Raw genomic sequence first — 14,977 nt, forward strand, 5'->3', positions numbered from 1 at the left:
TTTCCACGGCCGTACATCTGCAGCGTGGTTAGAACCTGGGCGGCAAAGTTGTACGAAATTGCATAAAACCAGGGGTGGATGTCTCGACACAGGGCTGCGAAGCAGACTGCTGTGTCGTACCAGTGTCGATCAAGGGCTGTGGGTGGGAATGGAGAGGGGTCGTAGCGAGGGATTGACAACTGTTTTAGGAAGGCGTCTAACATGCAAAAGCATCGTCAAGGCTCCCCGTTCTCGCTGTCTTGTTCCACTGTTGATTTCTCGGGAGCGATCGACTCACACAGTTGCGTTTCAATTATGGCGTGCGCCCGAAAAAGTTTGAACTGGTCTGATGGGTTATTTCTGTGCGTGCCAGCGGGATGTTTAACGCAGGTCTTCGTAGGCGGTGGGGCAGCACGCTGACATGCTGCACCACGTGGCCCTCTACCATACATCGCCCCGGCGTACGAGGCGCGTCGCGGCATGAGGTCGTTGTCTTTTGACAGCATCTTATTCTGTTGCTGTTATCACATAACGAAGCCCAAATGAGAACTCCAGCAGTGGTGGTGATTATGTTTGTTTCCTTTCATCGGCGGCACATATTTATGTCGTCAAAGCCAAGCAGTTCAAATCACAGATACAAGCTCCTGCCTTTAAGGAGGGTTTTGGGTTTTTAATAGTGCAAAAATGGGCTGGGGCTGATGTATGACATGAGAGGCACCAGCTAACAGCACTTTTCCTCCTGTATTCAGTGAAGCTGTTTGAATAACTGAGATGGTTTTGCCTCTCTGATGCTCGTTGAATCCCTTTGTTGAACAAGGAAATGTTTTAAACGGCCCATCGTTCATGTGGAGGTTGTCTACTGCCCACTGAAGAGATTAATTACTTCTGTGGAAAGTAACGGGGTTTGGTAATGGAGTTTTGTTGCTGTGCTAATTTTTACATTGAGGTTGGACATTTCTAATAAATGAGTTCAGAAATATGAAAGAGTGTAGGGGAAGAATGACCTCCCGACAACATTTGATACCTTTAGTCCTTAATCGGAAGCTCCCGGATGATGAAGAGGGAGTTTGGGGGTGTCTTGTGACCTATCACTTGCACAGCTGATGAAAAACTCCCCAGTTTCAGCAGTTTTCATACCTGATTTGACCTGGAAGAGCATCATGTTACACAGGATTGCAGAGAAATGCTTGATGCTGTTTCAAAGTACTGCATTTCCCTTTCTTCTGTGAAACTACAAAGAGTTTGACCCACATCTTTTAGGATCCATATTTCTACAGTGCAGAAGCAGCACTGATGCTCCATTCAGTGTGTTTTAAATAATTCCTGTCTCAAAATGGCTCTGTTTGAAGCAATCTCCAGTAAAACTTAACTTTTTTGGCCGAGCTGCTGATTTTATCGTTATCTAATTGCTTGTGATGGCACATTTGAAATACACCTGTAAGGACTGATTTAATCCTTAAATCCTTAAATTTAATCCACCTTTGCTACGATGTCTCAGTTATGAGTTTCTGGCTTCCAAGAGGCCGTTTTGGTCAATTGGGTTGAGTTCTGCAGCCCTTAAGCAGTGTCCGGAGCATCGCCGATGCGTGTAGACAGTGGTCGTCCCATATGTGTTTCGGGAAAAGCTGCCCGAGAGAAATGTGTTTGGTGTCTTCATGTTCCCTCTGACCAACCAGGACCGGTGTGTTGGGTCGCAGAGGGTCCTCAAAGTCCTAGGAGGAGTTGCTGATTGTCGGTGTTGCCATCAGCGGGTGTTGGCGTGCGCCCTGGAGTGTTTTATCGAGATGCGAGTTTAAAAGGGGATATAACAAGGAATGTTTTTGTCCTAGTTGTTGAATGTTGGACCGAGGAGATCTCAGCCAGGCCAGAGGAGAGAGCCCAGGAAGATCATCACTGTGTGTGTGAAGGAGGACGTCCACCTGAAGAAGGCAGAGAACGCCTGGAAGCCAAGCCTGAAGAGAGAAAACCAAACCGAGGACCCAGAAAATGTCAAAACCCAGGTGAGAGCATTAGCAAGTGCTTCTGAGTACAGCAGTCTGTAACAGGAGGAGGATGGTAACTTGCCATGAAAAAGGGCAGTGAATTCCAGTTTGAATCACAGCTCTCCCCTACCTTGGTTATTTTTTTTCATGTGTTTATTCTTGACCTGGAGTTTAAATGGCAATCCTGTATATCAAGCGAGTCTAAATAGGGAACACCAGACAACCTACTACCTCTCTTCCAGGATTGTTTTTCTATTGGTGTTTTACTAGAATATTTCTGTCTCAATTCTAAAGCAAACAACCTCAAACTTCCAGCACAGAACTTGCTTTTCATCCCCTTTTAGACTACGATTCTGCCCTGAACCTCAGCAAGACTGAGGTTCCTCTGTCAGTTCGTCCTGCCCAGCCCAACAGCGCCGTCTCTGAAGCTTTCTCTGTGTCCTTCTCCCCCTCCTCTCCTCCGTGGGGCAGCCACTCTGGGCGGAGGTATTTCCCTGGTGGTCAAACGTGTAATTTGTAGGATAAGTTGGGATAGTCCTGAAGGACACTGGAATTCTGTTCTCGGGGCTAACGGCAGCGTTGTTGACCTAATTATCATTCTGGATAGGGGGAGAAAAAAAAAAGTCTTAAAGTAAATATAGGAGAAGTTGATTACCTCTAGTTGAGGGAGAAGGCAGGCACTCCCTGTTAATTTATATCTCATGGCTAAATTGATATCAAGACGACTATTGCGGTTGGGTGGCAGCATGGGCTTTGTGCCTCTGTTGCACTTGAGAAAAGCATTTGGGCATTTCCAAAAACGCTGTGCCACAGCTTTGGTCTTTGGTAGCCGGTGGCTGAGTTAGGACTGGAGCTGGACTGTGCACAAATGTGTGTCTGTGTAACTCAACTTCCTAGAAGTTCCTATAGGACATCATCTCCATTCACCTCTAAGATGAATCCCAGCTCATTCCTGAAAGCCACCTGCTCCGTTTGTACTTAAACGTAAAGTTTTTCTGTCCTTTAGGAGCTGTTCCGCAAGGTACGAAGCATCTTGAACAAGCTGACGCCCCAGATGTTCAACCAGCTCATGAAGCAAGTGACAGACCTGACGGTAGATACAGAAGAGAGGCTGAAAGGAGTCATCGACCTGGTCTTCGAGAAGGCTATCGATGAACCGAGCTTCTCCGTGGCGTATGCCAACATGTGCAGATGTCTTGTAACGGTAAGAGCTGCCACAGTCAAATGGGAAATTCCTCTGCACGGGTGAATGTTCTGCAGGTTATCCCCATAAACTGATTGGCAGGAATGCAAACGTGGCAAGGGCAGAGTTAAATGTTAGTTTCTGAACGTAAAGAAAAGTAATTTACATGACGGATTTCTTCTTCGACATTCGTTGGCCGTGCCTGCAGGCAGAGGGCTTTGCTTGGAGTGATGTGGTGTTTGGAGTTGAGGACACTTCGCTCTGCCTGGTCACACGATGCAATGAGTCATGTTTGGGAAGTTAATTTCCCTCTCTCGTTTCAAAGGGGAGGCCAAGGTGCCAAGCCAAGCTTCGGACAGCTAGTTTTCAGATGGTGAATTTGGGAGAAAATAACCCCCTTCTTCCCCTGATCCTTCATGACACGCAACGAAGGAGCACGGCTCTAGCGTCTTTAGCACCTAACAAGAGTGGTTTTAAGCAGTGTGTCTTTTTAAAGGATCCCGTGAATGGGAACGTAATCTGTCTCCGAGCAGAGGTGGTATCAGCCAAGTTTTGAGTGCGTGAAATGTAAAACTCGGCTGGAAATCATGTCGTGGTGCTTAACTGTCACAGCCTTGCAAACTTGCATTGCTGAATATGAAGCGCATAATAAAACGTAATGGATGGCTTATAGGAAACCTCGCTCGTATGTAGAGTTTAGCCGTATTTCTGCTGATGTTTTTCTTCCTTCTCCTACAGCTGAAAGTGCCCATGGCAGACAAACCTGGGAGCACAGTAAATTTCCGCAAGTTGCTGTTAAATCGCTGCCAGAAGGAATTTGAAAAGGACAAGGCTGATGACGACGTCTTTGAAAAGAAGCAGAAAGAACTTGAAGCTGCTACCACTGTAAGTGGTATTTTTGCCCATAAATTCTCAGAGCTCCCTCTGAAAATGATCTCTTTTGAAGATGGCAGTCGATTTGGGGGGGATTTTGGAGTTGAGAGTTTCATTCTGTCATTGTGGCTGAGTGCAATGAAAAATACTTGCCTTGATGAGCGGGTTTATACCAGCCTCTTTTTGTTTTTTAGGAGAAAAAGAGTAAACAGGGACAACAGCAGCTGTAAACGTAAAAGTGGATCTTTTGAAGAGGAGTTCTGCGCTCTGTGAACATGTTGTTTTAGAGCTGTTTTTCTGTTTTACAGCCAGAGGAGAAGACGCGGCTCCATGACGAGCTGGAAGAGGCCAAGGACAAAGCCCGACGGAGATCCATTGGGAATATAAAATTCATTGGCGAGCTTTTCAAACTAAAAATGCTGACGGAGGCTATCATGCATGACTGCGTGGTAAAGCTGCTGAAAAACCACGATGAGGAGTCCCTCGAGTGCCTTTGCCGCCTGCTAACTACCATTGGCAAGGACCTGGACTTTGAAAAAGCAAAGGTAGGGCAGGACCAGGAGTGAGAGATGAGGCTTTCAGGGCAGGGATGGAAAAGTGGGTGTGGGGTGTTTTTATCTGAGGATTTATTATTTCTTCAGGAATTTCTGTACGGCATGAGGAAATCATCTGCTCTTCTGTGGATGTTTCATCACGTCCTGGCCTCGCTCCCTTCTCTCTGCCCCTTTCTAATAGAGTCTGTATCATTTTCAACGGTGTTCTCCAGTCGCTACTTGCTTCCAAATCCGTCATCCGAGCACACAGTCTAAAAGTGCTTAGCATATCCTATGGGTTTCTTTTTCCAAAAAGAATTTACCTCTTCTCTGTAGTTTCCAAAACATTAAGATTTAGAGTTGTTTCTTTACCACTGAAGGCTTATATTACCTACAGAATCTACCACTGAATGTATTGTTGGCGTTAAATCTAAAAAAACGCTCATTAACTGGCCTGAAGCCCCACCTGAACCTTGGTGGATGCATTTATTCTGTGTCATCATCATCTCCAGCTATGCTGGAATGAAGCAGCTGTTTTGCAACTGCAGCGCTCCAGCATCCTCTGCCCGACTTTCCAACAAATGTATATGTAGCACGGGGCATTACGCACTCGATGAGCTTCTCTTGGCACAGACAATCTGCTTCTCCTCTGCAAAAGCCAGGCTTGGGATGAAAAAGCATTCAAGGGTTTTGCCAGAAATCAGTCGGACTCAACTCTGGAAACAAAATGAGTTAATTGTTTTCAGCTGTTTGGGGAAGGGAGTTCCCTTACAGCACGCTGGATTGCAGGGATCACGGCGGATCAATCCTGATCCTTACAGGGAAACAGTTTTCCAAACTGTTTTGCAGAGCGTTGACCAAAACAGCCTAGTTTAGCACTAATCCCCCAGGCTAAATGCCCTACGCTGTTAATGCAACAGCGTGCGCGTTACTGATGCAGGTTTGAAAGTGCCAGAAGCGGGGATTAAATTTCTCCACCTGCTTTGGGAAGAAAACAGGGTCTGACTTCTAAGCAGTAGCTGAGGTCATGCTGGCTGAGTTCTGGATGCCGTTTCGGTCTTTGCGAGCATGGAAACACTGTAGAAACCAACATTTTGGCGCACTGGCCGGTCTGCAACCTCGAGCCGTGGCACCGTGTAGCACGGAGCGTGCGCGCAGCAGGGAAGTGCTTGCAGATGTCGTGTTACCCGTTGTGAGAAGCTGCCCCTGTCCTCTCTTTGTGATTTGTTATTTCTATCAAGATTGAGTGAGAATCCTTTATTTATTTCCTATTACTGGAGTAGACGTTTTACTATGTGTTTTTATTGAAGCTGAAGTGTTAGCGATAGTTATAATTAAAGCTTCTGGACAAAGTCCATTTTAAATATTTTTCCCCATCATTCCTAACTTTGGAAACATTTGCTCTCAGAGCTGAAACTTTCCAAGGCAAGGCCAGGACCAAATTTTAATAGGGTTTTTCTTGTTTGTTTAAGTATAAGGAAAAAGGTTTAGCTAGTTTTTAGTGAAGGGAGTGGGAAACATTTTATAAAACTGCCCTGAAACTTTTTGTTTAAAACAGCCAGAGCCCCCATTTTGGGGGAAAAGTTTTTTTGGAGCCTGGCGAGTCGAATTTAGACCTAATGGAGGCTTCGCTAATGATACCATTTCATGTCTTAGTGCAGACTGATTTGGATTCCGTCACATCGTGACTTTTTGGATGAAAAGGAGCTTGTGGGATCTCATACTACAGCTAAGCCCGTTAAACAGCTTCTTGCTGAGAAATGCTCCCCTTCTCTTGCCTGACCCCGGCTGAGACAGTTCAGGGAGGTAAAGCATCGAAACGATGTGTGCAGGGTTAGTTTTATGCCCGTTTAGTTTCCTGAGCCAGTTTTTCTCAGGCTGAGGTGAGCATACATGCTGATAGGAAAAGGAGAAGCTCAGAGGTAGAGCAGGACTCCCCTTTTTGGTGGCAGCTAGCCAGCAGATCAGCTTAGCTGTACCATGAAAAAAACCACATCGATTTTCTTTTTTTAAATGGATGGCAAGTTCATTACGTACACGTAGAGGTTGTAGATGATTTGAGTAATTAAAAATGCAGCGAAAGCATGTGCTAAACGAAGGAGGTGCCCACAGACTTGTGCCTCATTTCCTGCATGTCCTGCACTGTGCACGCTCAAATCCAACCTGGGGGAGCGTAGGAGACCTGACACTCACTTCTCCAGAGAGCAGCTCTGGGTCCCCAGATGTGTTTCTGACACAGAAATGCTGTAATGCAGAACCCACTGACTCCCCGCCTGAGGGAGTATTCTCATTTTCTTCCAAAACACACTGATGATGTTTCTCTTGTGTAGCCTCGCATGGACCAGTATTTTAATCAAATGGAGAAGATAGTGAAAGAGAGGAAAACATCTTCAAGGATTCGGTTCATGCTTCAGGATGTAATAGACCTAAGGCTGGTAGGTATCAAGTCAAGTAAGTAAAAGAGCATGTTCCCTTTCACGTCCAGGCTGGAAGAGTCCTCACGCAAGAGCAGGGATTTACAGTATTTACAGCAGAAGTGGGATGTTAGGGGGAGATCTGTGCCCCTTGTGCCAAAAGCCTGGCTGTTCAAAGACAAGAAATCTCTCCAGTTTGCCCTAACGAAGGCCAAGGTTGGTAGACAGATTAACCACTTGTGTCGGGTGTTGTGGTTCTGCTTAACGTTAGGCACGTGCCCACACTGCCTTCTCACGCCGCTAGTCCAGCCCTGTTGCAGCAGACACACCTGAGCTTTTTCCACAGGAGAGGTTTTGGGTGGTGTTTTCCCCACAGCATCCCTTGTGCATGTCTGTGTCAGTCGCGCTGCTCGGCTGTCTTCGTTTCCGTGCGCTCTGGGTGTAACTGTTTCCCGCCAGCTCTTATTTGCACTGATGGGACCGAAGTGCTCTGAGGTGCATACCCCACAAGTGAGGGGGACTGGTTAGTGGGGCTGTAAAAACTGTGAGGATCTTTTTCATGGCAGTATGGATTTCATCGAAAGATGGTTCTATATTAGCCTGTATTGCTAGCACGACCGCGCATCTGCTAGTTGTTTACTGGCCATATTGTGCCGACAAAAGCAAACGGAGTCTGCGCTCCATCAGAATGTGACGATGGTGGGTCCACACTAAGCTCCAAAAATTAATAACCTGGTGTAGACAAGTGCACACACAGTGCAGACGGGGACCTGCCCCTGTAGTAGGCAATGGTTTTGAACATAGCAAAGGGGTTAAAGCTGGCGTCTCGTACCGTGAAGGGTGTCTCTACGCTGTGCAGTTGAAGATGTGACTGCAGCTTGCACAAACCTGCCCAAACACCTGTAATTTCAGCCATGTAGGTGCTGATAGCAGCGTGGCTTTAGCAGTGCTGGGCTCAAGACTTGAGTCAAGTCCTGGGCGGGTTTTACTCGTACCTCAGATAGCTGTTTTGAAGCTGGTTTGGGGGTCTGTGGAGGCCGAAGTTACTGTTTTGACTGCAGGGTACGCAAAGACGTTACCCCGAAAGTTGTAATGAGGTTGTCGCAAGATCAAGAGACAGTCTGGTTATTCTGGGGATCGGTGGATCTGTGCAGTGCATGGTTGAATAGACACATCAGGCAGCAAAAATGTTTTGTGGAGAGACAGCTCCACCTCTCTCTGCAGGATTCCTGTCTCAGCCATCACGATCCCTGGAGTGGCAAAGCACCATCTCCAGATAAAATACAGTCGCTGCTTCTTTATTTTCAGGGTTTCATTTTTTTCCTCAAGCTTGGAGGAATGGCTCCAACAAACAGTGTCAGTAATAAACAGATGGAGAGTGCCATCAGCCTCCCTCTAGTCCATCTCTTTCCTCTGAACCTAGAGAGACTGGAAAGCTGGGAATGTGCGGGATGCTAGGGGTTAAAACGTCTTGAATTCAGCCAAGGTCACGTCTTCACTGCAGCCTCCACCAAAACTTATACTGCAGTGAATATACCAGAGTATATAGCTTTGACCTGTGGTGCTGGGGTAACTGTGTCCGCAACGTGACCCAGCACCACAAAATCTTCCCCAGTCCCTTGGGGAGCAGCCCCTCTAACACGTTACAAGGGTGGGAGGATTAGGCCTCCTTCGCGGTGTTCAAAATACCCCATTTACGATGCTCTCCTGGTAATATCTCTGCGCACGCATTTGCTTCTTTCCTAGTGCAACTGGGTTTCACGGAGAGCTGACCAGGGCCCAAAAACCATCGAGCAGATTCATAAAGAAGCCAAGATTGAAGAGCAAGAAGAACAGAGGAAGGTCCAACAACTCATGACCAAAGAGAAGAGGAGACCGGGTAAAGTAAAAGCCAAGTTGGCTGCTTGTTTCACTCATTTCATATCCAGTGGCCGTAGTCAGAATCCCACATAAAAGAGAAAAGTCGGGTTTTTCCTAAGTGTAATGAGCAAAGGGAATTGGGGACTGATTATGGCTGAGTCTGGAGGAGGAACAGACTTGCCATGGGTTGGCTGTGTGGATTTTTCAGGGGCAAATCCCTTGGGTAAAAATAAACAATCGCAGGCCAATAGTGCTTAAGTTTTGTATTCATGCAAACCATGTTTGATTTTGGGACAGGCTGCCAGAAATCTGTTATAACAAGTCACTACGTAGGAGTCAGATTTGCCATCCATTCTTGCATGCAGCAGCATCTAATTTCAGGAGAATAGCATCTAATTTCAAGAGTAACCATGTTGTCTTTAGCTGTTAAAGTTGTGAGGTGTTAACTCGGCATGAGAAAGTGTCTTGGCGTTACCTTAAATTGCTACCAGCCCTTGAGGCTGGCACTAACCTGAAGGTGAATTTGGAGTGACCGGGAAAACAAAGACTGGGACAGAGCGGGGCAAGGAGAAAGTAATCTTTGGGATTCTTTAATACTAAGGATTGTCAAATGAAAGTGCCGTGAAAACGGGGCATAAAGAAAATGCGCATAGGCTTCGTTTTCATTCTCCTAAAACTGGCATCGGGAGAAGGTGAGGAACTTGCGATTGCTTGAATGGTTCTGCATCTAGACTAGCCCAGCCCTGCTGAAATCTGTGCAACCAGTGCGGCTTTGGGTTAGCAAAGGCACGTCGTCTGCTCCTTTTGTCAGCTTCTGAACGCACAGTACGTGCAGCCGTATCCAGATAGGAAGAACACACTGAGAAATCTAACCAGGAAGAATTCGCTACCAAAAACAGCCCTTGAAAATAGTGAGATCTTTTATGTCAAGGTTATTTTGTATTAATACAAGTCAGGCAAGCGAGTTATGTCATCTTAGTCTGACGAAACACTCCGACAGACGTGATTTCTGCACAGAATTGTGCTGAGGCTTAGCAGAAACATTCCATCTTCTTTTCCTCCCCCTGTTGAACTTGGAGAAGATCACCTGCATTCTCCCGGGGTGCCGCTGGAGCAGCGGGGATGAGCTAAGGACGGTTGTGTTTGTCGTCTGGCAGGTGTCCAGCGGGTCGATGAAGGCGGTTGGAACACTGTGCAGGGGGCAAAGAACAGCAGAGTGCTGGACCCCACCAAGTTCCTTAAAATCACCAAGGTAGGTGCCAGCACAAGACTTGTTCAGAGCAACAAAAATGCCGAGGTCTTACCTTACTGTCCATCTAGGAAAGACTGATACAGTGTTTACAGGTCAAAACTTGGGTTTTGGGACATTTTAAATCCCCGGAGTTAATACTGTACGTAAATAAAGCACAAAGGAAGACTCTGTTGTCTTCTGAATATTCCTATTTTGTTTGTTCTGAGGGAAAGGAGTATGCATGCACTTGTTCTTAGGTTCATAGCGTCCTTCTAGTGACCCAGAAGTTCTCTTAGTTGGACAAATCTGCATTTTATTAAATGATGAAAAGAGGATGTGAGTCGAAAATCGTGTGTGATGGTGATGCAGCACATCACATGGCTGTTACAGAAAGGGTGTCAAACACCTGTCTGACAGAAATCCTTTGCTGCCTCCAGTTCTCAAGACCCTATTCTGACGCTGCTTCTTAGTAGAATGAGGATGCCACATGCATTTTGAAAACAAAATGTTCCTGACGCGTCACAGATGGCAGCACTCCAGGCTTGAAAGGTTCAAGCAGTACGAGAAGAGCTGTGTCTGCTTTTACAGCGTTTCTGGACTGCTGTGCGGTGCAGTTGCATCCTTCAATATGTGATAAACTTTCATGCCCATCCTCCAGATGAGCATCTTCCTGTTATTTACCATTAACGTGGTGATTTGGGGACATTTATGTCAGGCTGCAGGTTAGGCAAGCTTGGAGATTTCTCCTTTTTTAATGGTCTTCCGAACAGCTTTGGGATCTCTTGCCAAGGAGAACTCCGTCTTTCACATAACTCAGGGTGTTTCCTAGACATTCCCTTGTCCCAATTAATGTCACTCTCCCTGAATTTTACTCTCAGTGTCTGGGTGCTCGGAGAGCTGTAAAGCAGAACCTGGACAGACTGTAGCCCTTCTGCAGATCAAGCTCAGTTTGTTCCTTGTGAAAGTCATAAAACAAGACTCCAAAACTTAATTAGCAGGAGGGATTCAGCCTGCTTTTCTCTGGGCTTACAGCTCATCTGGGAAAAGTCCTTCTACTCCGTTTAGTACAAACACCGTACAAATAGAGCTAGCTCCACAACAGCTGCATTGTTGGAAGGAGAGAGGAGCTCATACAAAGAGATCTGCGGGGTCACAACCTCCTTGTCAATAAATTCACCTACTGAGCATTGTAAAATCCATGTTCTCTTCTTGTCAGACATCACTCTTTCCCTCCAAGTTCTGTGGCCTATTGTTGTTCTTTGCCCTCTGAATTCTGTTTGTTACCGTGCAGATTCCCCCCAAAGCCATGACTGGTAGGTGGAGTGGACAGCAGAACCGTTTTACTCAGCACAGACAAACTGAACATCTTTCAAGTACTGATATAGTGTCCTTTTTCCTCCCTACTGAGCTTTGTAGTTCCCAACAAAAAGAAGCTCCTGGTCATTGTGAACGTGTTTCACTGACGCTTTGGAAGAGGCTCTTTACGATGTGTCTGGCTCTGTCTTCCAAAAACGTGTTAAAGTGCATTTTGGTATTCGCAAGGCAGGATTGTTGCCAAAAAATACCCCGTTTATAATTAAGACCTACGATTTTCCCTTGTGATGGTATGCCTTGATGTGTTTTACAGCCCACAATAGATGAGAAGATTCAGCTTGTGCCTAAAGCCCAGTTGGGCAGCTGGGGAAAGGGCAGCAGTGGTGGAGCAAAGGCAAGCGAGATGGGTAAGTCAGGACGGGTCCTCACCCTCTGCTTTGCTACCAGCCGTCCTTGCCAGGGGCGGATTTGGGTGGGAATGCTTATCCCTGCGTGTGGCTGCCTGGCAAGCAGGGCTAAAGTGGGGCAGGACCAACCCTTCCCCTTCGTTTTCTCCCCATCACTCCAAAACCAGCTATTGCATAAATGATTTTGTGATGACGAGGTGTCAGCAGCTACTGACCTTGTTGTCGCTCTTCCCTGTGTTGTCTTTACAATCTCTCAGACTCCTTACGACCAAGTGCCACTAGTTTGAACAGATTTTCTGCACTGCAGCCTCCAGTGTCATCTGTATCTGCCTCATCCGCATCCTCAGAATTAGATTCTCGCAGGGCCTTAACTAGGTAAGCTTCAGTCTGCCGGTAATTTTCCCTTCCGCTGCCTGTACGCCTGCGCTTTTCACCTGCTGCTCTCGTTACCAGCACACAGAAAGAAGAGAATTTCATTGAGTTTCCAGGAATGGCTGGGTCTTTCCCCCCCACCCCGCGTACTTTGAGCTAACTTAGAACACATGCATCTTTTATAATATCATAGGAGAGACGGGTGGTATTAATTTTTAAAGCCATTACATGAATGTTTTAGTTTCCGCTTTTCAGTCACCCTTTATCTAAAGGACATGTTTGATAGTAGTTTATAACAGGTTAAAAACTCTTCAGATAAAATGTTGTAATAAGTAGATATGCAGGTTGGATTCAATGGTCACGGATTCAGCCAGGTCAGTAAGTTTATTTATCCAGAAAAACATGTCTAAAACCTTGCAGAAACTTGGCAGGGCTTGTAAAATGCTCTGGCTGTGTCTGAGCCTTCCCGTTAGGTCTGACCAAGCCTGCCCATCATGTGATGCCTACATTAGGCTGTGCAGTGCCCTCCCACACCCCGATTTCATCAGGCTACTCCAGCTTGTAGCATGAAACATGTATTAACCCTCAATAATTTATTAACTCTAGAAACAGTTTATAAGTGTACAATTAATGTAAAATGTCACTGGTTCTTCCTTCCAATACTCACCAGCTGCTCGACTGTTTTCTTGGGTTTGTCCCTCTGATGCTCTCCCTCCTTTTTCAACTAAAACTCTGGCTTACCTGGAAATTAATCCATTTTGGTATCGTTTTGCCTATCTTGCTCATTAACACAGTAATTAATAGGACAGACCCTTGTCACCTGTTGCTGGTAGCCTTCACTATTCAGAAGCTGTTTTTCAATAAATGGGTAAAAAATACACCGCCCATACCATTTCACAGTAAAACAGTGCCTTTACATGATAAAATTCACCATTCTACTTACAAAATGAGTGCTGTAAGGATTTATTGCTTTTCCGTGTGTTCCCTAGGAAGCGTTGGCTCCGCCTGTCCACTCTTTGGATATTTGTGTTTGTGCATCTCTGAGACTTGAGTTAATTTTGATTATATTCTGTGTAGCGACAACTGTAAAAAGCCGAGACAACAGTCCCGCTGGGTTTGGGTTGTGGGGTTTTTTTCCTGCAGTTACTATAAAGCTATCGAGTATCTTTTCTAGCATTACAAGCAGGGGTTAATCGTACCATAATCTCTAAGCCCCGCGTGTTTTTGTTCCGCAGTCGTGGGAGCACGGGCAGGGAGAAGAACGACAAACCTCTCCCACCTTCCCTCTCCCGTCCCAACACCTTCCTACGGGGCAGCAGCAGTAAAGAGCTGCTGCTCGACAATCAGGCACAAGAGGAGCAGCGGAGGGAGATGCTGGAGACGGTGAAGCAGTTAACAGGCGGCATGGAGATGGACAGAAACAGCACAGAGGCAGAGAGGAATAAAGCCAAGGAATCTGGTAAGTGGCTCTTCCGTGCTCGGGGAATCTTGCTGAATGTCTGAAAAGGCATTAGGGAAAACCTATCAGGAAAAAGTGACAGATTTCTGTGCAGCGGTGTGAATATTTGGCCCGCAGTGACGCATCGTCAAGCTGCAATAGCTGTGATCTGCCTCCCAAAGGTTTGTAACACAACTGATTCATGCGGGCCTTGGCGTCATCTCCTCTCACCAGCTCCTCCGTAGGATTCATCAGAAATGAAAGGCTGCAGATACCAGCAAAACACCGCTCCATGGCCTTGTCTTGCCTGCTCGTATCCTGTCACTGTTGCTGTTGGTTTCTGGGCTCAAAGTCCCCCAAAATCAACATCAGTTCCACAGAACTGTTTCTTCAGTGCCCGGTGAAGCCGTATCTACCCTTTCCAAACGTTTCCCAGGGCCATAACAGTGATTTGGGTCTGGGACAGACCACGCACGGCATCTTTTTAACGCTGCGTTGTCGCCAGCCCTCGTTCCAAGCAGGTCTCGGTGCAGTGCAGTGTTAGCACCCACTGGGGTGGCTTGTCGCCTTGTCAGTGCTGCAGCTCCTGCTTTTTGCTCCTGCCAGCTTGAGCCGATTTGTTAGTGAGAAAGTACTGAGGACGCTTAGGGCGATGTCCCCTGTGGACAGAACCTTTGCGATAAGTGCAGTGTTTTACTCCTTTCCTGGGAAACATCTAGAAACTGCTACAGTGAGGAATAAGTCTCGACTGCCACAACACGGCACAGGCTCATCTTGAAGCTTGGGGACTTTGTAAAGGACTTCATAGGGACCAAGGTTTTGGGGATGTGCTCAGGAGATTGCTTTGGGTTGCTGCCCATTGCAGTCAGCATGTTTTAAATTTGCAGCGTGCTGTAACAGCTCAAAGTTTAATTATTTAATGTTGATAGAGTGCTTTGAAGGTGCTGCATCCTGTGTCGCTGCCAACTGTGTTTCTACGAGAGGGTTGATTTACAGAAATATTGGGAGTTCATACAGGGGGAAATGTATCCAAGAAAGAAGTGACCCGTGCCTGATGGTGGGACAGGGAACACACCCTGCTCCGGTGACTGCTCTTTTCAGAGTGTCGTCTCTGAAAATGGTGCTGATTTTCCTTTGCCAAATGCGGTTTTTTTCTTATGTTTCTACCAGCCAAGCCAGAAGCCCCCCCAGCTCCAGCGCAAGAAAAGCCTTCGCTATCAGAAGAGGAAATAGAGAGGAAATGCAAATCTATCATTGATGAGTTCTTGCATATTAACGATTTTAAGGTAAGCAAAATGAAAACCTCACTGAGCAGAAAGGTCTGTGGGACTGGAGTATGTTTTCTCTCCAGGAGCAGTGTCTGTAAGCACCCAGCTCGCACGAAGGTAACA

The 14,977-nt window shown here is 46.4% G+C and overlaps 1 protein-coding gene across 12 annotated transcripts in view; it reads left to right on the top strand.

Moving 5' to 3' along the window:
- The window catches only part of EIF4G3 (eukaryotic translation initiation factor 4 gamma 3), a 149,838-nt gene that overhangs the window by 121,183 nt on the left and 13,678 nt on the right, over positions 1 to 14,977 (top strand). For all 12 annotated transcript variants that reach the window (XM_059830114.1, XM_059830105.1, XM_059830102.1 and 9 more), the window contains 11 exons: positions 1,809 to 1,979; positions 2,968 to 3,165; positions 3,883 to 4,029; positions 4,326 to 4,562; positions 6,881 to 6,985; positions 8,711 to 8,843; positions 9,982 to 10,076; positions 11,683 to 11,776; positions 12,034 to 12,151; positions 13,384 to 13,607; positions 14,757 to 14,872. In XM_059830114.1, the coding sequence (XP_059686097.1) occupies positions 1,809 to 1,979; positions 2,968 to 3,165; positions 3,883 to 4,029; positions 4,326 to 4,562; positions 6,881 to 6,985; positions 8,711 to 8,843; positions 9,982 to 10,076; positions 11,683 to 11,776; positions 12,034 to 12,151; positions 13,384 to 13,607; positions 14,757 to 14,872 (1,638 nt within the window). The remainder of the gene's footprint in view (positions 1 to 1,808; positions 1,980 to 2,967; positions 3,166 to 3,882; positions 4,030 to 4,325; positions 4,563 to 6,880; positions 6,986 to 8,710; positions 8,844 to 9,981; positions 10,077 to 11,682; positions 11,777 to 12,033; positions 12,152 to 13,383; positions 13,608 to 14,756; positions 14,873 to 14,977) is intronic.

The sequence above is a fragment of the Gavia stellata genome, chromosome 27 (assembly GCF_030936135.1).
Source record: "Gavia stellata isolate bGavSte3 chromosome 27, bGavSte3.hap2, whole genome shotgun sequence".
NCBI classification, from domain to species: Eukaryota; Metazoa; Chordata; class Aves; order Gaviiformes; family Gaviidae; genus Gavia; species Gavia stellata.